The 27,936-nt window shown below is 43.9% G+C and overlaps 2 protein-coding genes across 5 annotated transcripts in view; one reads left to right on the top strand and one right to left on the bottom strand.

Annotated features, from left to right (window-relative positions):
• The window catches only part of LOC126563720 (neural-cadherin), a 678,265-nt gene that overhangs the window by 489,432 nt on the left and 160,897 nt on the right, over positions 1–27,936 (bottom strand). The gene's annotated exons all lie outside the window — the stretch shown is intronic.
• Positions 1–27,936, top strand: part of LOC126563785 (neural-cadherin) — a 139,875-nt gene that overhangs the window by 106,275 nt on the left and 5,664 nt on the right. For all 4 annotated transcript variants that reach the window (XM_050220522.1, XM_050220521.1, XM_050220524.1 and 1 more), the window contains exons 3-5: positions 12,094–12,209; positions 12,379–12,543; positions 27,482–27,619. In XM_050220522.1, the coding sequence (XP_050076479.1) occupies positions 12,094–12,209; positions 12,379–12,543; positions 27,482–27,619 (419 nt within the window). The remainder of the gene's footprint in view (positions 1–12,093; positions 12,210–12,378; positions 12,544–27,481; positions 27,620–27,936) is intronic.

Raw genomic sequence — 27,936 nt, 5'->3', positions numbered from 1 at the left:
CTGTTATAGGTTGCATTATTCAGATGAAGTGCTTTTGAGTGACTAATTGCAAATAACCTATCAATCGAAGGATAAAATGCAATTTATTTTTAAGCCCGTTTGGTTGACGTCTATGCTCGTTTTAAATAATTCGTTTGTAAAAATCGTTTTGCTGTAATGATCAAAATTTACGCTTTTGATTTGAAGCACATTGAAAGCAATCTTCATGGAAGAGAGCAATCATCTTTGCCTTAAATAAATCTCGATTGCTCTGCCGTGCCTGATTAGAAATTGATTTCATGTTTTCCAACGAAAGCTAATACTTCCCCAAAAATTGCTTCAAACAACCGATTATCCTTGGGAAGCAGCTACATCTTGAACAGCGGAACAACGAACAATAAAACATGCATCACAACAACTTGTGACTTCTATTCACATCAGCAGCACGATGTTCCCTGTCCTTGACTTTACCGTCAAATGGAACTGAGCGTTGGCTGAAATTTACATCTTTATTGGCTGCGTGCGCTTTGGTACGAGGCACAAGATGAATGTTTGAGTTGACTTTCAACAAATTTCGGCGATTTCTTTATTTACATTCGTCATTGGGAAAGGAAATATTCGAATGCAGAGCTTGAAGGTGACATTAAAACAGCAAGTAAGGGACATATTGACGGCGATATAAAAGCAAGTTGAAATGTGGAGGTATATAGTGATCGTCTCAAGTTTTTAAGATTAAAATACATAAAACTTGTCAGTTCCTCCGATAGCAATTATTTTGTCTCAATAATTTACTTCCAAATAAACAAAAACAAGCGTTTTTCAATTGCTTTGTTAAGCTATGTTTCATCATTATAGCAAACTATTTTCATTACTAGTATCACAGCAACACACACTTCAAAAGCGTATCATGATGATATCATAGAAAAAACTTTTTAAAATTTACATTTCACAACACTTTCCTAACTTTTTTGTTTGCTTATAGGATGTGAATTTATTTTGTATGTGCAAATTCATTCATTGTATGACCCTTTACTTTTCAAGTGAACGTCAGATTCCAAGCCAAAAGCCATGCTTATTTCATCTCACCACCCTTTAAGGCTCTTTTGCAATGCTTGAAATTCATAAGTGTGTATTGAACTTCGCTTCAAACAGGCAAACACTGCTCCATTCAGCCCCCCAAAACAAGCGCTCACTTGTCGGCCCATCTGAGGGGAAAATATTTCTAACGAGATAATTTTACTCATAATTTATTGCCGTTTGAATTTTAATTTCCGTCATGCTGTTTAAATGAAGTCCTCGCCCCGGCATTCAACCTCGTCGCCGTCGCTCTATCATACAGGTGCGAATCAATTATGACAGTGGCTGCCATCGTTTCATTTATACCGGTGCTTAGGTAGGAATCAACTTCTCCAAACGTGATGCCCAGCCCAGTGAGAAAGTCTACCGTAGCTTCGCGAAGAAACACATTAAAGGAGAAACATTCAATTTTCATCGCTTTTTTTTACTCCCGCTTGCGGAGAACAACTTTTAACGGAGCGCTTTTACGATTATGTCGGTATAAAATTATACTAGTACAAGCAGGCGCTGGACTCGGGCTCTGGGAAGCATTTATTTACGCACGCGGGTGCGCACCATTCTTATTAAAAGGCAGTAAAGTTTAATTTTTACGATACCGCACCAGCCTTTGCGGTGACCACCTGTCACTTAAGGATCGAAACATTCCTTTCCACGGTAATGATTAAATCGAATTTGGCGCCTTTTGAACGGTGGCTGGAGGAGAAGTTGAGACACCAAATTTTGAGCCCGTCCTGAACGAACTCTTATCAATGGTACATTTTTCAGCTGTTCCCTCCACTGTCAGTCGTGATATAGTTTTGGAAAGTGTATGGGAAAGGTATTTACGCAGCAGATCCCTTTGGACCAACAAGGTTAGTAGCATCGGGCAATCGAGAAGGTGTAGCTTCTCGTTTGCTCATTAATCATTCTATTTTTTCCAAGTTATCATTCCTTTGAGAACATGGCAAGTCGGCAGGACTTATCGATAACTCACCTTTATCATTTGACCTGTGACAGAGGTGTGTAGGAAACCTTTTTTTTTTTTTTTTGTCAAAACCTTCCCAGCACCGCTGACCAAAATGACTGAGGTCCCGGAAAACCCACCGCTTTCCGCAGAAAAAGGGATGAAAAAAGTTCACCAAAAAAAAAAGGCTGAACATACTTTGTTATGTAGCTTGGAGTTCGTGGGAGCCTAAAAGTTGGGCACAATCTTTCTTCTCGCTTGCCCTGGCCGCTGATACTGGAAAGAAAAGTAAAGTTATTTTGACATGTTTTCACCTCGGGCTTAAACATCGGGTCTTCGCTCTCTCGAGGGATTTTGCGAAGCCGAAGCGGTTACGCAAATATTCGCAAATGTTTTCCAATCCATAATAACGAGCAATGAAAGAGAAAAACTTTTACATCCCCCGGTTTGCCAATGGTGCAACTCTCCCCTTGCCGGTACACGACGAAGGATACTTTGAGACCTTGATGGGTTGGGATCAAAGCATGCCTGGCTGTATCGGTTGCGTTAAGGGGCGTCTCCATCCCCTTTTTTTAAATATTTGAATTCCCTTTGCCTCGGACGCCAGGGCCTTTAAGATTTGCCCTTGACAGTGATGGAAGACCTCGCCAACAGTAGCGAGGGATACTAAGAGGGTAAAATCAATTGCAAATCAACCTTTGTCAGAAGAAAATTTATTGGTCTGCTGCGCGGAAGCCCACCTTTTGCGTGCCGAGCTCCGAGATCCGTATCCGTTTCCGGTGCTGCACCCAACCGGTGTGTATTGGAATAAATTGATATCCCTTCGTTTTGTTATGTTTGTCGGTGCTGGTTCTGAAAGCGAACCACAATCCTATTTTCTGTAACACCTTCTAGCTCCTTGCATAAGCCTGCTCGTGCTGTCCGTCCAGCAGAAGAGCGATGATGATCAACGATGCTGCTGCCGAACGGATGTGCAAATGGGCTCCCGGAAAATGGTGTGCAAGGGACGTTTTCTTTGTCCACTCTGCCACGCACTGTCCAGTTCGGTTGAGCGATAATTAATTTACAAGTAAGCAGGGTGCCCTTAGCCGCAGCTCGGCTCGAAATGAATCGCTCCCTCCTCTGTGGCTTATTGTTTGCTCATCTTTTATGTTGCCGCATTCCTACGCCCCGGCCCCGGGTCGAAGATTGCAATCCGTACATACGAAGGTGATGAATTGAACATATTTCGTTGACATGATGGGTTGATGGGTTTTCCTATAGCCATCGGTCAGTCATAGAAGTCCAATGCCAACAACGAACCAATGGATAGTTTCTTCATGACAGATGATGGTCTGACGGACGATTAGAGAGGTAGGGATGGGAGGGGTGCGTTATGGCCGTACGGCTTGGTGGAGGTGATGAAGATCTCTTTACTTAATTAATCTGATAGGGAAACTCGTAAGCCTATGGCGATCCTCATAGAAAGAAACCATTCATCGCTTCATCGTCTTTTCAACTATGTGGCAGAAGATGTGTTAAGCTGTGAGAGCTCTATGTGCTGAAAGAAAGACATTAATTTAAGATAGAATTCACTTGCAGGAAAAATCGTATTCAAACGCCTTTCAGATGCGCAACATAAAGTTATATTATTTTCCAGTAAAAAGGCGCCTTTTATTTTGGAAGCCTGGTTCATACCATTGGCTCAAGCCTGTCCGCTTTTCCTCGGGGGCCTTTTAAAAACACTATTAAAAAGCATGCAACACGTACCTAATCTCATCGTTGTTCCAGTACACGAATTACAAGAGCAAAAAGAATAACTCGCCCATTCGGGTACAATTCTCTACGTTTTCCTTGAATCGTTTATTAAATAGCACACAACCATTAAACAGTTTATATGCTAAAGTTTCACTATTAAACGCGCTTCACTTCACACCACTGCAGCTAGCACACACGTCGTGGAATGTGTCGCGAATGCCTGGTGCTTGTTGCCCAACCCATCGTTTCCCAAAAATGGGCTTAATTGTGGTCTCGTTTAATTTCAACCCCCCAAACCTTTGCATACTGTAGTCCAACTGATGCTGGGTGGTGATGGCACTAGGACAACGAATGTAGATTTGATTCCGGTAGTGGTGCTTCAATTAAAATAAATGGCCCATCATTGTCACGCTTCGCACTAATGCTAACACGTTCGCAACGAGCAAAATGTGACCAAAGCCCGGGTTCATGGGAATGCCGAAATATAACACAGCGAAAACTCGATTTGGACTTGACGACAAAAAAAACGAATAAGCACGTAAAGCTCATTTGAGATTAAAATTAGCTTACAACTTGCTGGGTTGGGTGTGCTGACCAAATTGAGTAATTTTACAAAAATCATATTAGTTTTGGTAGTTTTCCCACTAAAGATTAACAAAACAAATTGCATAAAAACGGGGGATAATGTTCACATCGCTAACAAGCTCTTTTGTTAGCCAACTACTCAAATACATTCTTCTATTTCTGTACAAAAAAAGCTCTCGTTGCAGAAAAAGCTTTCAGCAGCCTTTTTACATCCCCAATCCGATTGCAGTTATTGCAATGTCGACAGTACCAAAAAATTTGTAAAAAGTATCAAATTTTCCCACACGAAACAAGCACTCGCCGGAAACGCAAATAGAGAACTTCTTCTCCTGGGAACTGCCAGCCAAATAGTCAAAAATCAGTTTACATTCATCCGTTCATCCGAACGGGGGGGAGCGAAGATTTTTGCATCATCAGAAAACAGCAACGACCAAAAAAAAAAAGTGGCTCACCAACAGCACCAGAAACATGCCATAACTGCACATAAATGCAAACAGGATCGAACAAAACTGGCAAGCGAATAGCGGACCACAATCGGGCATGTTATGTACCAAACGAAGGAGTGGAAGCGAAAAAAAAAACCTTTAAAAAAATCCAGCAAAACTTTTCAACAATGAGCAACTCCTCCGGTTCACTATTACAAATCCATTCGAAAACCTCTCCAAACCGTCGTCGACAAACGACTTCTTGCGAAGCGTGCCCATCGATGACGCAGACAATGGGTACAGAAAGCAACTGTTAATGACAAAAGTTGCTGTGTGCCGGTTTTCGTCGTACCCTGCCCGTGCGCTGATTGCTGAATTCAGGCTCGATGCAGTCGATGCAACTACGGGTACGGGCGAAACCACTACGCTCGTTTTTCTTTGCAGCCCTTTGGCACAACATCTTGTGGTGGCGGGTGTGTGCGTGTTTGAGCGAGAAAGCACAATTCGTTTGTGCGTTTGTAAACACATTGTATCGCTGTTGCGGGAGCGTTGTAACTGCACGGTTTCGACACGATCGGACAGATCGTTCAAAATAAAGTCATAAATTCTATCTAATGTTTCCGGTGTGCTCGAACGAGTGGCGCCGTTTCTGGTGCTGGTAACTATATCACACCAAGAGCGATTGTATGCATTTGAGCTTAAGAAGAGTTGATATCGTTTGCTTGCTTTTCAAACATAAATTGGATTGAAAACACTAAAGTGATGATATTTTTTTAAATTTATTCAGCTTTAAACTAGAGTTATTTAAGCTACTTTTCATGTAGTTTCTCATCTTAGTTATTTATTTTGTTCGTTAAATTAATTATAACTCTTCTTCATGATAACGGGCGTAGCTTTGTAGAGGTTTTTTTTTGTAATTAATCTAGGTGCCAGAACAATGTGTGGCCAAGTGAGCCCTTCCATTTCTGAATGGGATCTTCTTAAGGCTTTACATTAAAGCAGATTCCAATCCAATAAGCGTTACAAAAAAATCATAATCTTTGCGCTAAAGTACTTTAAGTCGGAAAATCGATACAAAAACTATCATTCTATTATACTCAAGTGAGTACACAGTGGACTGTTTAAATTCGAAAAGAAACCCGCCAACAATCGGACGGGTCAAAAGTTTTATTCATTTGCAAGTATTTGATTCGCTTTCCATTACAGATTCTTTACTTTTTTTGTCTCGATCTACCTAACCCCGCTCGATCTGGCACGATTTCTTCCACGTTTATACCATTACGCTAGAGAAACACGTTTCACTGTTCCGAAGTAGATGAAATACTTCTCCCATTTTCCACAAATGTCACGACCAGCGTCATGTATTGCTCACCAAAGTTTTGATGGACAATTGGATTCGAAATGGGTGCAGCAGGGCAAGAGGATTTTGAGTAAGACAGAGCAAACTTGTTCACAGCTGAAGCACTATCTCGCTGAATGATTGGTTTGCCTTTTGAAGGACGAAAACTCGGTGGGAAGGTGGAAAAGCAGCACGTGCAAGAGCGTGGGAAAATGGAACCAAGACAACTGCGCAAGGATTTAGCTTCGGGCAAAAACGGTGCTGAAGGTAAGATGGTGCTCTATTCGACCGTTTGCCAGGAAGAAATGGGAATGAAATGAAGGGACATACTATGTCGCATACGCACACACACACACGCACTTACACACTGACAAAAAATCTCCACATTCCACTTGAACGTAACAGCTCAACGGTGAAGTGATTTCAGTAAGTGACTTGCCGGATCTCACGTGCATTTTGCACAACGCTGCATAGCGAATCGGTACATTGTACGCTACCTGCCGCTAGTGCACCGAGTTTGCCCAGTCTGCAGGAATTCAATCGGTAAGATCGGGACGTTCTTCATGTGCACTTTCATTCAGCCGATCGTAAATCCGTGCGGACAAGAATGCACTTGGCAAGGATGAGTTGTCCAACCGTTGTCGTTGTGGTATTTGCAAGGGGAGGGAGGCAAGAAAAATAGACACAAGAGTCAGGAAAGAGCCGAAGCACTGGGGTTTAGAGTATGTGTGTGTTTGTATATATGTGTGTCTGTGTGTGTGTACTGCGTACGGTACCGGTACGATTGGAACCGATTTCCATGCATCAAGTAGATGAGCCAATATTGGCACACTTCAACCGCACCCGCCATCGGTGGAACTCTTGTGTGCGAGATTTCGCAAATGAAGGTTTTGCGAATGCCCGCCGGTTATGGAAAGAGAGCGTAAAAGGAAGATTTCTCTAATGTACTGTTGTGATCTAGGGCATCAGCACTAACAAACCGCACAATCTTCCCTAATCATCTCTAGAGTAAGAGCTTTTGTGGTTTCTTCGTGGGAATCGTGGTGAAGCCAGTGGAAACCGCCACAGCTGAAGAACCAATAATTGAAACTAGAGAAATCACTTGCACGTTAAAGAAACTTAAGCCACTCGTACGTTCATTCGAAATTATGTGGCTGATGTGCAAAGCAAAAGATTTTAGAAACTCTATTTTAGCTCATAAAGAGAATCGGTATATATGATCTGTTTTTTGAGCTAAATCGATTAAAACAGCAAGCAACAGATTTATCTAAAAATATATTAAACCACATTGTATCAAGTGTATTGTACAGTTTGTATCAAGAATAAGCTTTCACAGCTCAGCATCATTATTATTTTCATGTTTGAGAAGGTAAATTTCAAAAACTTTTACTGATTGCACTAACTACGCGTCATTTAAATAACAAATGTAAGTGGTTCATGTAACAAGAGCCCAATTTATTTATATTTCGCTTAAAATAAATCTTTTTTTATGAAATGATTGAAACAATCAGAGTTCGCTATAAGTAAACCATGCATCTATGAATATGCCTGCAAAATCTAGCACAAACAATATTATGCTTTTTTCGTTTGTGACCGATTTTGACAAACGACCAACACCAAGCATTGAGCTTTACTTAAACAACCCTTATAAAAATACCCAACACAGCAATGATGTATTATTTTTTTAGCTAGTTTTGAAACAATCCTTCAATTCCTTCGATCGAAACCGACACCCCATTGCATTAACCTTCCAAGAAGAAACGTGCCCGCACAGAAGAAAAAATCCTCTCATCGTGCTATAAACAGCACCAACAGCACAAACTCCTACGTGGGTTTTAAAATATGAATTGCAAAAACGCAACCTCGGTTCCGTAACCTAGCCGCGGGAAAGGATTCACCGTAACCGCAACCGTCATCCATCATGTCAAACTGACCAACAACAACTCTCCCCGGGAGCTGTAGGCGGAAGGCGGCGAGTTCCATCGCATCGCTGCTACGGCGCAGGACATCCGACATGACAGTGAGCATGTAATTTTGGGCTTAATTTTCCCACAGCACAGACGAGACGTGGCTGCTTTGTGTACGCGTCAAAGTCGTGTGGTTTCTTCTTCTTTTCAGAAAGCTTGTCTAGTCACGGTTCATGTCAAAGATCGGACTGTGTTTGAGTCATTGTTTCGGCTTTTTCAATGCATTGTCACATCCCATTCGATTGTGCGAGAGCTCGCTGAAGTGTTTTTTTTTTTTATTTCCTTTTGTAGCCTCACCCAAAACACGCTAGGTCTTTGTTGCTGCTGATCACGGCTCACGGTTTGAAGTAGATTTTCATGTCATTGAGAAGCTTTTGCTCTCGGTTGATCGGTACTGACAGTTACAGTGACGTCCGTTGTTGATGACAGTTCGTTGTTCCTGTGTAAATGTAGCTACTGACATTGTACGTAACATTGGAGCACTATCGGTTCATTTTTTTCATCACAATAGACGGTCCGGTCATATTTGTAGAGAACTATCCTCGCAAGAGGATTAAATCACCAACTATCATGACAGCTAAAATTTCATTTATTCAGCTTATCCTGTACGCCAAGTATCATGTTGCAGGAAATGAGAAAAATAATGTCCTTGACGGTACCTTAACTTACTGGAGCCAATCCGATGGAACAATCGACATTGGTGCCGGTCTTCACGAGACAAGATCAGGGATCAAACTGATTCAACTGATTCAGGGATCAACCTGAGGACTAACTATCCAACTACGTGGTATCAAAAAGTCTAGTAAGCCTTTCGATGACTGCCATCACCTAACAGATCATTAAGCCTGGTAGAAACCAGTCATTCTACAGCATCGGTGAATATCTGGTGCCATAGCGGTGCCGGTTTTCACACGGCAGAACCAAGGATCAAACTGATTCAACTGATTCAGCTATCAAACTAAGGACTGACTATCCAACTACGTGGTAATCAGCTAGTACAGTAAGTCTCTATATGCCTGCCATCACCTAGCAGATCGTTAAGCCAAACAAGAACCCGTAATTAAACCATTCCATTTCAACAATTTCCCACATCGTTCGTAGCTTTTCATTGCATAACCTTATACCTGTTTCTGTGAGCAAAACGAAAAAAAAAAACAAAAATTCTTACAACATCTCGAATCAGCTTAAGAAGGTCACATTGTCATTGATTCGTTCCGACATTCGAGCACAGCTTCAGACAAAGTATTGCTAGGAAGAAAGGATAACATTCCTAACGATCCCCGAAACCACCTCTTCAAAGGACACCGAGAGATGGACGGCCTCCCATAAACTGTTACGGTTCAATTCCTCCCAAAAAAACTTTCTCGACCCTTAGGTCTCGTGCAAGAGCTTAACGGCATTGACAGAGTGAAGTGTGTATAGCGATCTTGTTGGCAGCGGGTGAATTCCAGCGGACAAAGAATTTCCTACTGAGAAACCATCTCCTTGCCATCACTCAAAATGTCGGTCGAGTTTTCTGGGAAGGGGAGGGGGGTGGACAAATTAAAAACAACAATTACACAATCCTTTTCGGGTGATTCGGGAACGGCAGGAGAGCGTTAACTGAATTTCGAGTTTCATCGTGCCTTTAAAACCAGTCAAAAAACGTAGGTAGTACAAGAAATTTTACACCTGTAAAAAAAAGCAGGAATGCAGCAGAGGTTTGTGTAGAATGAATTTCAAAATAAAAAGATAATTTTAAGTTGAACATTATTTTCTTTATTCCCTCGTATTATTATATATGTGACCGTCCGGTTGTTCTTCTTCACACAGCCAAGCCGGCGATCGAAGCTTTCCTGAATCGCTTCCACATACAAATATCTGACTATTCAGTTATGACTCAAATCAAATCGAGGAAAAGGGAGGATGCAACCTTGCGTCTTGCCTGGACTAGAAATATAAAAAAAATCGACACAACGATATTGAACCTATGTTTCAGTTCATGCAAACAAATAATGAATTCTGTAAAAAGTCAAATTTTCATCGTCTAGTACTCCAGAACAACTTTTAATTAATATCCTTCCATTGAATATGTCGCATAGTTTTCGATCTTAACTCAAATCTCCGGCCTGTTTATTCTACAAACCATAATGATGTCATATTCTTTTCTCTAAACCCTGCCCTCTAATAGCTGCTTTAAAACGAGGTACAGCACGGTGATAATTCAATCAAAGTTACACTTTCACGCGCCAACATGTCGCTGACTTGAATATAAATGTAGTCTAATTCGACAACTCGGTGAACCACGAGACTCAGCCGTGGTGCCGTGGTGAAAAACTTTTGTGGAAAATTTGTCTCTCTCCTCTAGAATGCTCCCTCTTTACTCGTACGAGCTCAAGCCACTGTTCATACTTTCCTCTCCAGGGGGTAATCTAATTTTACACGACTGGTTCTAATCAACTCTAAGCGCACACTATGTAAAACTACTGCTCTCGATCTAAACTATTGTTACATTTTAGACTACCCGTAGCATCAAGGGCAGCAGCCGCAGAACCCGTGCGCTGGGAGCATGAACAAGCAAAACAGAGTGTTTTGAGAAAATGTGTCCCATTCTCTACATTGGTGCTGATAGCAATTGCTACAATCACTTCTGCTTCCAATCCGAAAACCCTTGGTCCCTTCGTGGTGAAAATCCACTGGGCGCCTCCATTTCGACAGGCTACAGCGTTTTCCTGCACTTGCGTAAACGATTCTTGCCCCCTTTTCTGCTGGAACAGTCTCCCGAAAATTCTGCACAAAGCACAATACATTGCAGGCCAGCTTCGTGGTTGTACCGGTCCGAATGTACGACAGTGGCGAGCGTGGAACAGTAATTTATGAAAATTTATGTTAATAAACATAATAAATCCAACCGCACACGCGAACGCCTACCGACCGGCGTACACTTTACGGCGTGATACGGAAGCTCAACAGGGATGTACAATATTTTGCATGAAAAATGGATGACCAGCGTGTACTACCGCTACCGTTGCCTCATGCATTTTGGAAACGATGCATACGAAGCCGAACACAGCGGTACAGCGATGGTCACTTGGGTCGCCGCACAAATTCCTATCAAAAATGTATGCCGCCATGACACATGATGGAACGCGTCAGGGAGAAGTAACGTACTGCGTACGAGCGATATTTTCTCACAAGCCAAGAACAATTCAAATGCTCAATTTCGTGGTCTTGTTTTTTCGCTTTCACTACTCTCTCCACCCAACCAGCTGTGTTGGTTTTAGAAATTGGTGAAAATAATAATCAGTTTGCCATGCCGAGGGCTCGATGCGTAGTGATTGAGTGTGTTTTAACTAAATCAACTCCGTTGCTACACTTTCATAGCCAGTTAAAACACATCTAAACCTAGCCGTTGAAACGAAACCATCACCTACTTAAACAATACGCAGCTTCGCTGTGGTTTGCTCTCGCTGCAAACCAATTCCGAGCATGGTGCGGTTTTGGAAATTAGCATAATTTTAGATCTCGCTCCCAGTCCGGAAACAACAAGGCTCCCAACCGGGTTGGTTCGTGCAGAATATCAAATAATTGCCTACCACTGTTTTGCTAAACCAACTTTAAAATTAACTCGCTAACTAGCCCACCGAACCTAGGCCGGGAGGTTCGGCTTGAGTGCTGCGTTAAGCCAGCACAATGCCGATCCCGTAGTGCAATTAAACAGTTCCCACTACACGTGCGTGGATAAATTGCACGCGGTGAAGCCTTTCAACACGTACCCTTTTTGTAACGCTACAGCTCGCACAGGATGTGGGGATGGCGTTTTCAAGCAGTACAAATCAACCACAGCTGGAAAAAAGGGGTTGAAGACATTTCCCTCTCGATATTATCTCCCCTAGCAAGTCCAAGGGGCGAGAGCTAATTATCATACATTTATAACACCTCGACGTTGGGTCCTGTCGGGTTGAGTTAAATCGGTCGAGAGCGTTGGGAAAAATTAAAGCACATTAAAGAGACACTTCCGGAATGGTAACGATATTCTTCTTCCTCATTCTACCTTTTCAGCGGCCGGTGTACGATACAAGATCTCGAGCGGTAACATAGGCAACGTGTTTGCCATACGCAACACCACCGGCGCCCTCTACGTAGCCAAGGCGTTGGATTACGAGAAGATCAAAAAGGTAAGAAGATACTGGGTGGCACGCGCGTGTTATATCCTCCAGATTATGCCTGTTCCCTATTTTTAATCCTGGTCCCTCGTGTCCCGTGGGTGAACAGAACAGCAATAAGCTTGAATGATGTCTACATGCTTTTTTGTCTTCTTCCGAACGTTTCGTTTCCCGCCGGCAGTACGAGCTACGGTTGACGGCATCGGATAATTTTAAGGAGAACTACACCACCGTTCTGATCAACGTACGAGATGTAAACGACAATCCGCCAGTGTTTGAGAAATCGTCATATCGCACACAAATCACCGAGGAGGATGATCGAGGTCTGCCGAAGCGTGTGCTGCGGGTAAGTACCTGGGACTGGGTCGTTGAGTTGTTGGATAAATCCAACAAGCGGTCGGCCATTTGTGCCAAACGGGATGAGGAAAACCGTCTGGGCGATGGGATTATTTCGGCAGGAAACGACTTATTTTAAGGGAACAAAGCTAGCCTTCCTTAACAAAGCCAGGTCATGTATCCTACCCGACCCGTTGATCCGTTGGGATGGATTTCGGCATTCGATTCGATGCCGTGTTTCGATAGTACACCCCGAAAAGGGACTCAAATCTTCTATCTCTCCGTTTTCTTCCACAACTTCCCACGAGCTGCCCACTATCTCATAATTTCTCACGATTCAAAGCGTTTGGGAACGGTCCAGCACCTTCGACACATGGACAATGGTAGACATGATACACGCTACAAATCCATCCACTCCCGTATGGTGTCAGAGAAATGGATCATTTGCACCAACCTTTTGCCCGTTCATTTCCTTTTGCGCACATCCGGTTCAGTTCACGTGAGTGGCCGCATACATCCCGGGGATCGATGGGAATCAACGATCTGTACTGGTTTCTCTTCTAAGAAATTTTTAACGAGGGTCACAGGATCTGATTAAGCCGAATTGCAAAATATAACCAAATGTTGAACAGTACAGTGGCAAAGCATGGGTTGAAGAATCACACACCATATCCGGACCGTTTTACCATATCCAACCAGAATCATTCCATTTCATACCGGGCTTGTTAGCTAATGGGCACACGCAAGCTTTTTTGCTCGCTTTACAAGGACTTGAAGCGCCCAAAGCAGTCAGAGCGAATCTGAGCAAACGATTTACTATTTACAGCACGATCGATGCACGATGGAGGAAACAAATCAAACATGATACCCTTTTTTATCGCACCAAACCACTTTGAGAGCGTTTTCTGCTACGCTCGGGAGAATTCCCTTGAAATTAGTTCAATTTTGCAGATCAATATCGGGCGATAGGGAGGCTAGCATACCAACCTAAAAGGTGTCATATTGTGTGTATCTAATTGTCGCCTGCCACACCAAAACCCCTGACGCCTGTAGGCTATAATTTGGGAAAGTCATTACAACTAGATAGTGATGTTGGTCGATTTTCGCAATAACTTACTCCCATCCCGAATAGCATATCGATGTAACGGAACGGACAGCGAATATTTCAGGCAGTTAGAAACATAGGCAACTTTCGACTGCTGATGTAATGGCCCGTGGTAGTTGGATTCTAATTATGAATTCAGAACGATTTTTCAAACCTCGTTATCAATGAGCTTTACATTCCAATCGACTATTGTAGCACAACCACACAAACACTCACAGACAAAATTCACACCCCAGCACCCGTTTGCCCAATTAATAATTCAGTTAAAAGCGACAATCCATTGAGAAGGCTGCCCGACCACAGAACCGGACAACCAAATGGATGCGTAACAGTGCGCAGATAAGCTGCAAACGATTGCCCCCGGGCCTCGTAAACTTTGACCCTTGACGCACCCGGAATGCTCTGGGTGACCAGTGGCTGGGCCAGGAATATGCAGACAAGCGGCACCAAGAAGCAACCGTCCTGCCGTCTAGGATTCGGTCATGGGGGATGCTTACGCATTCCTGATGCCGGTGAGCCCGTTCCGCATTGACCGAAAGCGCAAAGCAGAGATCGAGAAAAATAACAATAAATGTAAAATATGTATAAGAATAATAAACATTAAAAATAATGGCTCGAACTCGGATGAGTCCTGGGAGAGATTCTGCGGCGGTGGCAAATGGAATTCGTTAGAGTGCAAAAACTGTATGCGGCCCCCGGGCGCACCAAATACCATCGAGCGTAGGCTAAGAACCACACCCGCAAAGTGGCTTCGAAAAGCATCGGACGCAAGCAAATGGACAACAGAAAACGAAACACCAACTGTGGGAGATAGAGCCAGAGTACGAGCGAGAAATATAGGGTGAAGAAATAAAGAAAAAAAAAACAACCTTACCCCCGACCAAGTCAACCGAAAATTCCCAAATCACTGAGGCATAATAACACTTCCCGGGTGAAGTTTCCACGAATCGCACGAAATGGCTTTCCAGTTGAAGCCCCGTAGTCCCACATGAGGCAGCACGAGGAAAATGAGGGAAAACACAAATTTTTAAATCCCCGGCCCGCATCCCACACGCGCACATCGTAGGCTTCACGTTTTGTGATCATCTTTGTAAGTAGCTCAACAATGCGATTTCGAAATAATTCCATGCACCACATGACTATTCTGCTATTCTGGGTTTCCGAAAATCCTAGCATAGCAAAGGTACACCAGAAAATGGCCATCAACTTCGTGTGGCATATTTTAGTTTTCATGCTCTCTTTTTGTCACCTCTACACTCCCTCCCTATCTTTCCCTCTGATGTTTGTTTCAATAAACTTGCCAGGGCGTGCTTAAATCTTTAAGAACACATCGAGCCGTTAGCTTAAGGGGAAGGATTCCTTGAACTTTCGCCTTCCCTCCGGTGGGAATAAGCACCATACCACACGGAGTCATACGATAGGAAAGTTTTAAATTAATAAATGTTAATTATCTTTCATCGTCTAGAAAAGTTGCTAACTTTGCGGTTTCGGTTGGGATGAAATATGAACGTGGCAAATGAGTTGATGAGGATATAGCAATGTCCGCTCCGGTAGTTCACATCCAGCTGCAAATAGGTCAAACACAGTCCCAGCGCACTGCGTGCAATAAAAACTTTAGCTTAAAGAAGGATTAGATTTAAAGAAAAACCATCAATAATTGCCATGCTGTTAGGTTGATTAATTCATCCATCACAAAGCTATCGTGAAAAGTGCCAAACCTGCTGCATTAAGAGTGACATTGGGTAGGGCTACAATGAAGGCTGCTTATCTCGAAAAAACTATTCCTAAGCGTACTGGCAATTCGTACTGATTATCCATCCTTTGTACACCCGCTTTCCCCCTGAACACTAATTCAACAGATGAATTGACATTAAAGTCCGGGAAATTACCGTAATGGATTTATTTACAACCACACAATATTGGGGATTAAGCACTGGGGATGAGTTTTTCCCACCTCCGCCCAACTAGGATCGATTTTACACACCCGCATGAATTCTGGCACAGAATTTCGTACTCCGCGATTGGCTCATAATGCTCTTTCAATTCATTGAAAATGACATTCATTTCCTATTACAATCAGATGCAATTTGCACATCCGCCGGTACCTCTAGTTCCTCTTCCGAGTTCGCCCCGCTCCCACATGTAACCTGCAGCAGGTCAGGCGGAAGTCAATCGATCCTTCCACATCAATATTTGTACGCTTATGCAATCGTCATCATCCTCATCATCACTCTAATAGTCTGGGATGGTGCTGGGCTACCAATCAGTAACGCGAAAACAGATACGCCTTTCCCCTTAGTTTGCAGGAAACTGTTTGAGCGTCAGCAATCGCTACGTTTCCCGGGGATTTTATGCATCCGGCGTGGGCTGCCACATACCGAATCGCATTGTGCCCGGTGGCCCTTTTTCCGAAAGGATTCCGTTCTATTTAAGCTTTAATTAACTTGCCTGTTTGTAAGATAAAGCACCAGACAGGGCAAAAGCCATCTTAGGCGATAAATATGGAAAACGATTTCCGCCTAAAGATGGCAAACCGTACAACATGGTTTTCCAAGCATCATCCACACGTTTGCTGTAGGACTGGAAGGATAAACTTTTTTTTTTTTTGCTCTTCTCTGCATTTTCTAAATCCAGAGCTCCGGTAGCAAAACTACAAATGGTTTCCAGTCTACGTGCGCCTCCATCTGCTAGCTATTTTGCGTTGACCGAGTAGTCGTCAGCACGGTGGCCGGAAAAGTGTGAAGAATTCGTGCACACATTCTTCTTTTTATGCAACAGAAGACGATAATTCATTGGACGGTATAAATCTCCCTATCTGGTCGAGGGCAGATCCAAACACACCCTCCTACATGCACGCACACATGCCGTGGCGAACGATTGAACTCCCACTGGGATGGGACAAGCTACCGCGCTCCCTTGTCGACCGCGACCAACACATGAATGCAAGGGGTTTTGCTTCATCGTGCAGGACAAGCGAAAAGCTTAGTCAAAATGGGGTTTTTTGGAATTTTTCCCACATGGGGAAGCTGGGCTGGGATTAACGTTTTCAAGTAGTTTTATGTAGCCACTTTGCTTAATGTATTCCACATCATAAATAACGCTCAATCGTTCCCAACTTTCGACCGTAAGCCGGGTAGTAGAGCCTGGGCGCCACTATTAACAAAACCACAGCAATTATAGAAAGTTGGGTAAAGCTGGTGGCTTGATTAGCGTCGGAATTTAAAACGGTTGCTGCTAAATCATTCGGGAGAAAAATAGTGCTTGGGCTGGGCATTAGATACGTGCCGTGTTAATAAAAAGAAATGCACATAAATCATAGTTTTACGATGCTTTCGTCGTGTTTGTTATATGATGAAGCTATTTACTACAGTTTTTTAACGGCTTTATGCGTTTTTAGCCATAGCTTCAGATACATTTCACTCAGGTCTACGTAAAAATATTCATTTATTCAATCGTCGCAGTTAAGTTCATTTCGATCCAACATAAATTGGTTCTTCGGCGCACTGAAGAACTAGTTCACCCAACTATTAAAAATTTAATTTCCCTTAAGTTTTGCTTTCGTTTGCTTTTTGTAACATGATTTGTGAGTACGATACTTTCTCTAAATCCATCGCTTTCATATTATGAATAATTTATTCCCACTCCCACTGGTTTCGACCAATGAATCCAAAAAACCGTTGGGAAAGAATGTTCAAAGCCTCTTCTATCACCATGAATACAACGCAATTTCCACAGAAAGAAGCAAGCTTAGAGCCAGCCTCAAATGCACGATTCCGATGTGCAAAGTTCGTGCTGTCTCAGCACAAAACTTTCCATTCCCAGGCTTTTCCGGTGGGTGTGTGGAGAACTGTGTTCGGCGAAAAGTTCGCCCCCAGTGCCTCCCTTTTAGAACCGCAGGCGTAAGACTTTCGAAAAGTTTTACGTGCACACTGGCCGGCGGCCTAGCTTGACCGTAGCAAGACAATGTTTCTGACCGGGCACATCCCTCTTTCGCACAAGATTGTGGCCGGTGGTCACCGAACCTGTTCCTGCTTGATGTTTTATCTTTAACCACAGAACAGACAGACGCCGTCACGTTCGCTTTGCACGTCATTTGGGGCGTTGATATTAATCTGCACCGCAAGGGCAAAACCGTTGAGCATTGAAGGGCGCTGACTGAAAATCTTAACGTCGTATTCCGGTCCGGAGAAACGGGTACCACAGACATCTCCCCCCGGAGGGCCTGTCTGTATTCACTCGAACGAAACAGGCACCGGAAAACCCCATTCGAATCAACGTTCTCCTTTATTCGTTGCTTGCCTCTTCGCTTCGAAACCCCAAACGAACATTTGCCAGAACGCTGACTACGGTACGAAACCGGTGACACAATTTCCGGTTCTTTCATTTACCGATATGGCTAATGAAAGAAACATTCGGCTCACGGGACCACAACCCGGACCAACCTTCGTCTGTCCGGTTTTGTGTCCGATAGTACGATGAGAAGTTCCACGAAACTACCCTTCGTTCGAGAACCGAGGTTTTACTGACCATTTCAGTAAAATTGGAACCACCAGCTCAACTAGCCCTCCAAGATGCCGGCGGTTTCGGTTACAGTCGAAGAAAAAAGCGCAATTTGATAAGATTCGTTACGCTTTTATTTTGACTGTTTTCCGGGGTTTTTTTTTTTCTTTCGTGTTTTCTTACCCATTGGAAAGGGTATACGGTTGAACAATACTCTACCGCACGTCCCTGGTGTGCTAGGGAGTCGATTTGAAAGGCAGGTCGGTTGGAACAATCCTCCCTATCCTGCTATCGCATCTTAACTGCAGTGTGAGCAGATAGTTAAGATAACTCGTACCTGTCCGATGACGGTAATGGTTATTGTCACTCGAGTAAAGGTGAACGGCACCCGATAAGGATATCGCATTTAATGACCAGACCATCCAGGCGCGCCATTAACGAGGCGCACCGGATGGTTTGCTAATGTGCCATCGGCGAGTGAAGTTTCCATTAAGCAATAAATATACGCCGATAATATGGCACTTGAGCTGAACACAGTTTGATTTTGATGATCAGTCGTGACAATTTATCAATCTGCTGTAAATGACTTCAAAAACGAAGTTTTTGCTAAATTAAGGGTTAAATATTGATTGTGTTACGATCATTTTGCAGTTTATTTCGTTGTAGTTTGAAAACAAAAATTTTTTGCATTCTAACTTACTTATGAAGCGCTGCGGACCGCTTGTGATCTTTTCCTACCATTGAAGTAATCGTTGCTTTGCAACGAGCATCCTTTTTTTTTGTGAGGAGATTATAATCACATCTCTGCCTTTGCTTCGTTCCATTTTTTGAACATTGCACACGTGAATGGCATTTGTTTACCGAAACAAGCTCAACGGAATGCCTGTCGCTGTCTTCTGATAATACAGTCAGCAGCACCAAACTGCACATGTTGAGCTGCAAGTAACCAATCGTAAAAAAAAACATTGTACTACCACTTCGTGTATCATTTCCCTCCAGCATGTCCCCAAAATGCTCACTAGCATACCATTAAGCCATTTAAACAATGCAGAATTCTTCTATTTGTTCCAATACCTTCGGGGACGCCTCGCCTCGTAGGAAGAATACAAAAGTTTAATAAAATACATACAGTTACATGCGGATTGTTTTCTTCATGTCTGCAGGTTCTTATGCAATTTATCTGTCTCAACTGCATTTGGTGCACCACCACTTGCCGTGGAGCAGAAGCGTGCAGGAAATCACTTCACCTCGTGCAGTAGTACTTACAAGTTCAGTAAACTATACGCTTTGTTTGGCCGAGTTATCGTCCGTAAATGACACATACAGACACACACACACAAACACACACGCAGAGAAACACGCTTCTACCCTTTCAAAATAGTACAAGCAGTAGAAAAATACGCATGGTAATAGAAAGGTACATTTGGTCTCGCGCGCAATGCAGTCTCTCCTTCGCCTGAAGTATGAACTCGGCAAGTAATAAGACAGCAGCAATGAAGGAGGAAAAACACACACACACACACACACACACACACAGCGAAACAACTCGGCAGCGAATATTTCAATAGAAACAACAAACGCCAAACAAACAACACGCTACATCGTATGAAATTTCCTCGGAAAATGTACGATACTTCTATCTGACAACAGTTGGGCGAAAATTGTAAACATACCGGGTGAACACAGTTGCATATCTTGCCAACTGTAACTGCAGTTGCAATCCAATCGCAGAACACGGCCACGGCCGTAGGTACGGTTGCCTGCCGGGGATGTGCACCGGAGCGGCTATGCAATGCAACAGGATCCATCATTTGTTTGTGTGTTTTTCTTGAACAGCATCTCCTTTTGTGAGCGGTTTTCCCAGCATTTATGCCATTTGCTGCCCCGTTTATTGTTCGGTCGTGTCTTGCATTTTTTGTTTTGTTTGTGTGTACACAAATCACAAGCCAAACCCAAAAGTACGATAGCATTGTTTGCGTAGAAAATATTACAAGCAAAGCACGACTATTTCGAGACAGCACGGAGCAGGAAACATTGTGCATTGACACATTTTTCCCAGCACGGATGGGTTGTGCAAATAAAAGTATAATTCCAACTGATATAAATAAACAACTTGCTTGGTTGAAGAGTCTACACGAACAGCTTGCAGAATGTATTTTAGCTCTCGATCTCCTTCGTCGAAGAAGATTTACTCTCCTCGAAACTCAAACACTAAATTCCGATTACCTGTCTATTCAAACTCCACGCTCCGTTTTCAAGATAATGTAGTGAATTTAATAATTCTCGTTTGATCAAAGATCCCCATCAACTTCAACTGTTCGCAGCACGAGCTTTTCGATTCTAGCATCAGGTCATTAATCAACAGCATGAAGTATTTTCAAAGCACAATCAAACACCCGAAACACTGCCGACATTCTTCTTCACCAACCCATACGCTCAAGGAGCCCCGACACACACACACACACACTCACACGTAATGGAAAATGTTTGCAAAAGTCAAGTGACGAAGACTGTTTAGCTTCACTAATGTTAACTTACTGTTACCCATTCCGCCAGCATTCCCATCCCATTCCCACAAAACAAAGCTCCGCACCGAACAGTGTCGTAAAGTTTGTCTTGCTGGCATGCAGTGTCGACGGCGAGTTGCAAAATTCCGTAAAACACACATGCACTCCCGGCGACTTACGGTCGTTAAAGTTAGATTCGAAACTTTCTCGTGCACTATTTACCAGCACTGTCATCGAGAAAGTGCCATCCGGTGGTACCGTTGGCCTAGGTCATGTACCGTACGACACTCGCTGTGAGTTTCATTATAGACCGCTTGCCCACCCGGTCTCGTAACACTCGCACCGAAAATAGTTACGTCGTGTGTTAGATCATTGGATTTCGACCACGTGTGGCAGCGGTGTGGATGGCGTGAAAACGTAAAACAATTCCACTCTTTTACGACAAATGTACCACCGCTCCAGCGTGCCTCACATATGCCGGCCTCACTTGGATTTCATTTTCCCCAGCCGCGTAAAGCAGCATACATTGCGGGACTGGGGAGCAACTCAACTTCCATCGAATGAGACTTCACGAATGTGTCGTTTTATAGGCCAAAGCATGGACCCACCCCACACGAACCTTCAGTTCACTTATCAAACAGCCTATGGAACGGCAATAACAATTTCAAACAACATATGAGCGTTAGGGGGAGAAAACTCGCTTCTCACGCTCCTTGTGTCATGTCGTAGTCAGAAGGGTCTTGTTGCCCCAAGAAAACTGGAAATAAAGAACGAATCCCAAGAAAACAAATTGTTCCATAAAAAAGGGGAACAAAACAGCATGAACCCTACCGGCATTGCTTCGAAAATCACGTCCGTGCAGTTACGTGGCCGTAAAATGTTGCAACTGTATCCGCGCACCCAGGAAACCGGGCATCCATTTGCAGATCGCAACACATGAACTGCAAACATGTCGATTCGATCGTAAAGCTCAAGCTTCTTTTGAACCAAATTCTTCTCCTTCCCAAACAAGCTGTTTTAGCTCACACACCAAGATGCCGTGAACATAGGACGCTTCGTAACGTTACACGGCGACACTTAAGACCACCGTAAAGCGAAGCGTAACTTATATTAGCCCTATTATGGTCCATTTTTGGCGTTCTCCATTTGTTTCGATTGCCCCGAAACCGGTTGTGGCTGGTGTAGGAACGGGTGCGAAAACTACAGAAAGGCGTAACGCGACATCGATGATGACGACTACACCACCACCTGCACCTGGTACTCCATCTTATCCGTTTGACTTTTGACCGCGAAAACTAACTCAGATTGGATGGGGAAAGGGAATGGGTACACTCGAATGGGTTTCCCCAACCACTATTGGTTCGTTTTCCGTTTACACAAAGGAGTCCGACCTCCGAACCATTCTATTCAATTTCAGAAACAAACCGTCGAGTTGCTGAACCATACTAGCTTTCGCTGGAGCAGCGTTTGCAGCGCGCACAAAGCATGCCAAGAGCGCGATCGACCAGTCACTTGAAGCTTCCAAAACGGGGATGCTTACACGTACGGCACGAGTAAGCTTTTACGAGTGCTAGAAAGAAAAAAAACGAGGAAAACCTTGTTCCAAGTTTTCATATCCTTGAACCGTACAAGATGGTGCTAGAATTGAAAAGGATGTTACACTAAATACCGATAGATCTCGGTACGCCTTTCGTTGCTGCAGAGATAAAGAGCGTTCTAGATGACGTGCGCTGATCAAAGAAAAGTGGTCTCCCGAAATGTGTTCCCTTGCCGGTACCCATCTAAAGACTTCTGCCTTTTAAAATGTGCCCTGGGAGGCGAAGGATGACCGTTGAAGCTCAGTACGATGCGTACGTGGCATAGTGTCCTTGTTAGATAGCTGACGTTACCATTGGTGGTAGTAGTTGTAACTAGCCCTTTCCCACCAGAACCACCAAACTCTTCTGGCTCTCATCGATGGGCAACTAGAAGATAAATTGTATTTTTCATTAGCTTCCTAAAGGTTTTGTTGACGTACCCTCCCCTCCAAACTGCACACGCATCCATACGTGTCTATTTGTGCATGTATAAATGTGTATGTGTGTGTGTGAGAGAGAGAGTTCGGCTTTTGGCAGCACTTTCCTCGTGGTAGAAGTGAAATAAATGACCACCGTACGATAGAAGACACTTATCAATTTTATTGCTTTCGAACGTTCAATTATGGCTCTGACCGTTACACTGCTCTTCTGGTTGGTACTACTCGTAAAACAGGACTGCTTTATGACTCCGGCACACATCCAACCGTACGTCCGACTAAGCTAAGCCAGCTTATCTTGACCTCTGGCTCGCCCTCCGTTCCTTGTCTGCTCTGTGCCCCGTATAAGCCTCACACATTCCATTACACGGTCACTGCTGCACGCACCAGCCCCGGGGTAGAATGTCTTTGAAAAACATTTATTTAATTTATGAGATAGTTTGTCGAACGGTCACAAGCTTACCGGCCATGGACAGTGGTGGTGCAGCGTAGTGGCGATGATGATGCTGATGAGGATGCTGATGTTGATGGAAACAAACATGCTTTTAGCCTTTAGCAGCCCTTGTCGGAAAGGTTGGCTTGCGGTATGTGGTTGGTTTGAAACAAACAGAATTTAGTGTGTTTGATTTTCATATTTAAGGCAACTAGAATGAATTTAAAGAGAAAGTATTTTGTTTATAAATATGGTCGTCGTGGTCAATTTTCTCCCACCTAAAGAATGTGATTTAAACAGCTTTCTGCTTTTGTACTAATTGTTTGAATTACTTTTGGAGTTAATTTATTTAAACAAGCTTTCAGCTTTCAATGTTTTCAAATGTGGTTTATGATTCGAGTTAATCTTTCTTAACGACCTTCTACTAGCATAACGTCGGCCATTAAATGGTTTATTAGACTTGTTGATACCACGTAATTGGATAGTCAGTCCTCAATACGGCGGAAAGGTTCGGATACAATTTGAACTCCAGGTCCTGCCGTATGAAGATCAGCACCACTGTCACCTCACCACTTGACCACCTCTGCATCTCTCGAGTAATTAAGATATTTAAATAAAAAGCTATGTTCAATTAATTAAAATCCAATTGGTGTCTTCGAGCGGGCTCCCTCTCATTTCCTTCTCCAAACAACCTCGTTAGACACAGACCTCGGTATCGAATGAGCGTACAAACAAGCAACTATTCTTATGCCTGCAAGACGTCATATTTAGCAACCCTCGTCTTCACACAAAAGCGAAAGCACTTTCAGCGAATCGAAGCATAATCTTATTTACCGAACAGCGGCTTCAGTGCCACACGTGATCTCATGCCTTACGTTCTTTTGCTTCTTCCTCATGATTGGAAAAGGGGGGGAAGGGGGGGGGGGGTTGGCTGTTTGCTAGCAGCATTTGCAACGTGACTTGGGTGTATCCAATACGCCGTACAACAACCATTCCCATCAGGGGAAAACGATAACGACGATAATAACGTCATCGTACGCTCAACCAAAGCCTCTGGAAAAGCAAATTTCCCTGCATCCAGCGTCTGGTCGATCTGAACGCCACCCATCAGGACTGCAACGGGTACCGATGGCGGTAAAGTCAGTGATCGAATGGCACGTACTGCCAACGATTTCCTACTTACGTCAACAGGACCTCAAGCCCGTCCTAACGAGGCGAAGGATAAATATTAACAAGCTTATGACGGGGTAAAGATGTCATTACGAAATATCTATCCTGAAAAATGCTTCTTTCCCCGCTATCGAACGGCAAACGATCGTTATTCGTGGGTTCGCTGTCCGTCGGTATGTTCGTATGCCACCGGATGCCATCTGGTGCTGCAAAGGACTGCAAGACGCATCCTGTTAAACTTAAGTCTAGCACCACTCGAGAAGAATTCTACGCCTGTGTTGCATCACACTCTGTCATGTTCGTATGCACATCGGTGCAAGTGGCAAGCTTAGTTTGTCATACCCACCCAGCTGCGATAAACCATCCGGGAGCGATGTGTGAAGCGTTGTTGTTTAACTGACTTTCGAGCAGATTGTATCCGAGAGATTTCGTTGGAATTCACCATACATCTAAAAGGTGCTCCGTACGCGGTTCTGATCTCGGATCCGTGGTGATGATTGATGGTACAGCTGTCACAATTTAAAGCGCCACCTGCAAAACTCCACCCAACCCCGGCAAGTGAGTCAGCAGAGCGATTTCGAAAACAGATCGCTATTTAATGCTACGCGGGCGCTTTGCACATCCGGGCCACATCCGGGCGCCGATGAGAACGGTCCGGATCGTTTGCCTAATTATGAGATATCACCCCGAAATTAACGCATCACTAACCGACGTGATGAGCTTTGCCATTTGTTTTACCAACCGTGGCGATAATGCTCCGTTGCCGACGGTGCTGGTGTGTCGCCAGCCACAAGTTGCCTACCCCGAGCTCGAATAAGCGTAAAATGCGAGAAGTAAACTTTTTAATGAATATAAATACACATCCGTAACACACTCCTTCCGGGTGGCAGTATGTTGGCCGGAGCGCTCTTTTTTGGGTAAAGTGGAAATTTTGCGTGACCTCCACCGCACGGCGATTCTCGTGGCGTCCTTGACACAGATGTGTTTGCGAAGACGTGAAATCCAACCGTTTGCCTGCCTGCCACGAGTGGGAACGACGTTCGTAGCTATTTGCATAAATTTGACCATTCTTTCGTCTTGCTGCACCGACGGCAATGCACAGCCATGTGTACAACCAGAACTACAAGCACTAATGCGGAGAGCTGAAGAAACGAACGAACGAACGAAAATAGCTTCCGGAAAGGCACATGGTCGTGGTCGGAAACCGGCCTGGTTGCCTGGCAAAGGGTGGAAAACTTATGCAGCTATCAGGCGGAATGAAATTTCATTAAAATTTACATAACCACCGGCAAAACAGCGAACTTCTTGTGTCGCACAGGTTCACGTTTTCTATTCTCTCCTGCTGCAGCTTTCGTACGGTTGCGTGTGACAACCATTCCCCGTTCTTTGGTGACTCTTTTCTATTTACTCGATGCCAATTTTCCATGCTATTGTATTCCAACTGTTCATACCAAACCTCGGCACATTGTTCGGTGTGTTTTAAACACACACACGGGCGAAACTGTTCCACTCAGCACGACGACATTGAACATCCTTGTCGCTGAATGTAGCAAAAGAAATCAAACAAGAAAAGGAACGCCATAAAAAGGAACGATTAGTGCACTTCCTGCAGAGTCCTTTTTTGGTTCTGTTCATTTTTTTCTCCTTCTTCATCTCGCAAGTTCTCGTATTTGCTACATTGCATTAACTGCGAAACCTTGGTGAGAAAAGTTTGCACCATTCCTGTAGAGGCAAAGTCTCTTGCAGCTCACGTCGGTGGTGCACTAATGTGCTGATGAAATTCAAAAGCCGCATGAGCACGCGAACCAACCAGCGCACAATGTAATGGAACTTTGCTTTTAAGTGCCAGCACCGCCCGTTCGCCGGTTTCGCCGATCAGTTTCCATCTTCAACCGTTCCTGCCCACGTGCACCATGTGTCTCTAGATCTCTTTAGCCCCCGTGGCATGGTGTAATTGCATCGGTAAACATGAGGTTTGTTTTACCAGCAAATAGACCACGTAGATATCCACCTTCGGCGGATCACGATGCATCTGGAAAATGGTAAGCGTTTCTCGATAGTGTGTAACGACGACTTGCAATCGTTGCACTCTTGATGTACCGCATCAAATCTGCTAATGGATGTTACGTTTTGTACGTGCCGTTTTATCACGAGTGCATCGAATCCCACCCAGAGTGGAGAACAATTGTGATTACCGTGAACGAAGCGAATCAGGGGAACGAAGGCTTTCGTTTATCGAAACGATAATATTATTCACAGCTGACCTATTCCTCATATTCATCCCGGACAGTCCATTTATTGTTGGAATAAATTCCATCTGCACCAACGCCACGAGTAGTAAATTAATATCGAACCACTCATCCCTTCTATCCCTTAACCGGTGTAAACATTAGCACCGATTAGTTGCAAGGAACGTTGGAAGCTTTTCGTAACGATCAATCATGAAGATATTCTAGTGCCCTCTTTCGCTCAGAGCTGACTCTTCCGAGGTAATTCTAGCTGGCAATAAAATAAACAACAATCAATCACAAATGCCAGCACAACTCAGCTGACTGTAATCATAACGACTCAATCGTAATAACTGGAGCAAAATTCATGCAGAGCCCTAGACTGGGGGTAGGGCTTGCTCCAGAACCCAAACATCTCACAATACCTGAGTTTAGTGTTCGCTTTAGTCTTCTGCTAGACGTTCCTTCGTGTCAAACCGATTAACCGAACGTTCCTGGAATGTTTTTAACACACCCACCAAACCTCCCAGGAAATGTCTTTCGTCCTTGCCATGCAGGCATATCGAGCAATGCAATTTGCAGTAATAAATGAAAAACTAATTTTCCAACTGACAGACGATGGAATTGAATTAGCTAGGGCTACGAAGCGGGTACGGACGGCCAGGTGTGTGTGCGTTGATGCTCGTGTCTGTCCCAGCAATCGAACGAGAAATGGTCATGCCAATCATCGGAACGAAGAATTCATATTTCGTCCTTTGCTGCAATCCGACTTGCGCTTGACAGGGAACCCCGAAAGCCCATCGCAAAGCGAACACCGTTCATATTCGTTGTGCCAATCTTCGTTGTTTCCTGCGAAATCGGTTATTTTCGGAGACATGGTTCTTGCGTTTGTTTGCCTTTACCGTTCATCTTTGTTTTTCACCCATCCCCCTGGCATTCCTTTTTTGTACTCACTCAATCTGTTTTTGCAAACCGTTTCGTTTTCACTCAGGTCACCGCCTCGGATGCCGACGTCGAACGGCCGAACAACATCATCTACTTCCTGACCGGGCCCGGTATTGACATCGAAAATCCCTCCGACAGCAACTTCGACATCAACAAGGCCACTGGGGAGATATTTGTGCTAAAGGTAGGTCCGGAATGGTCTGCATTAAACGTAAAAATTTCAACGTCCGTTGCGGCAGTGCGGACAGCAAACCAAATCCGTGCCGTGACGCCAGGACGAAATTAGACGAAATGAAATTAGAGCAACATGCGGCGGTGCAGTGCGTAAAAATTAAGAAAATAGCTAAACATACAACAAACATCCACATTGTTCCTTTGACAAAGTAGCGGAAGGTATTGCAAAGTTCCAGAAATTGAATGGTGAAACTGTTTTGCTTTCACGCAAACGCTCCAACAGGATGGACATTTTGTGCTGAAGTTGTTGTGTGGTTGTAGAATAGC

The sequence above is a fragment of the Anopheles maculipalpis genome, chromosome 3RL (genome assembly GCF_943734695.1).
Source record: "Anopheles maculipalpis chromosome 3RL, idAnoMacuDA_375_x, whole genome shotgun sequence".
In the NCBI taxonomy this organism is placed as follows: Eukaryota; Metazoa; Arthropoda; class Insecta; order Diptera; family Culicidae; genus Anopheles; species Anopheles maculipalpis.
The sequence above is the reverse complement of the archived record's forward strand: the minus strand, read 5'-3'. Positions and strand labels throughout refer to the sequence as shown.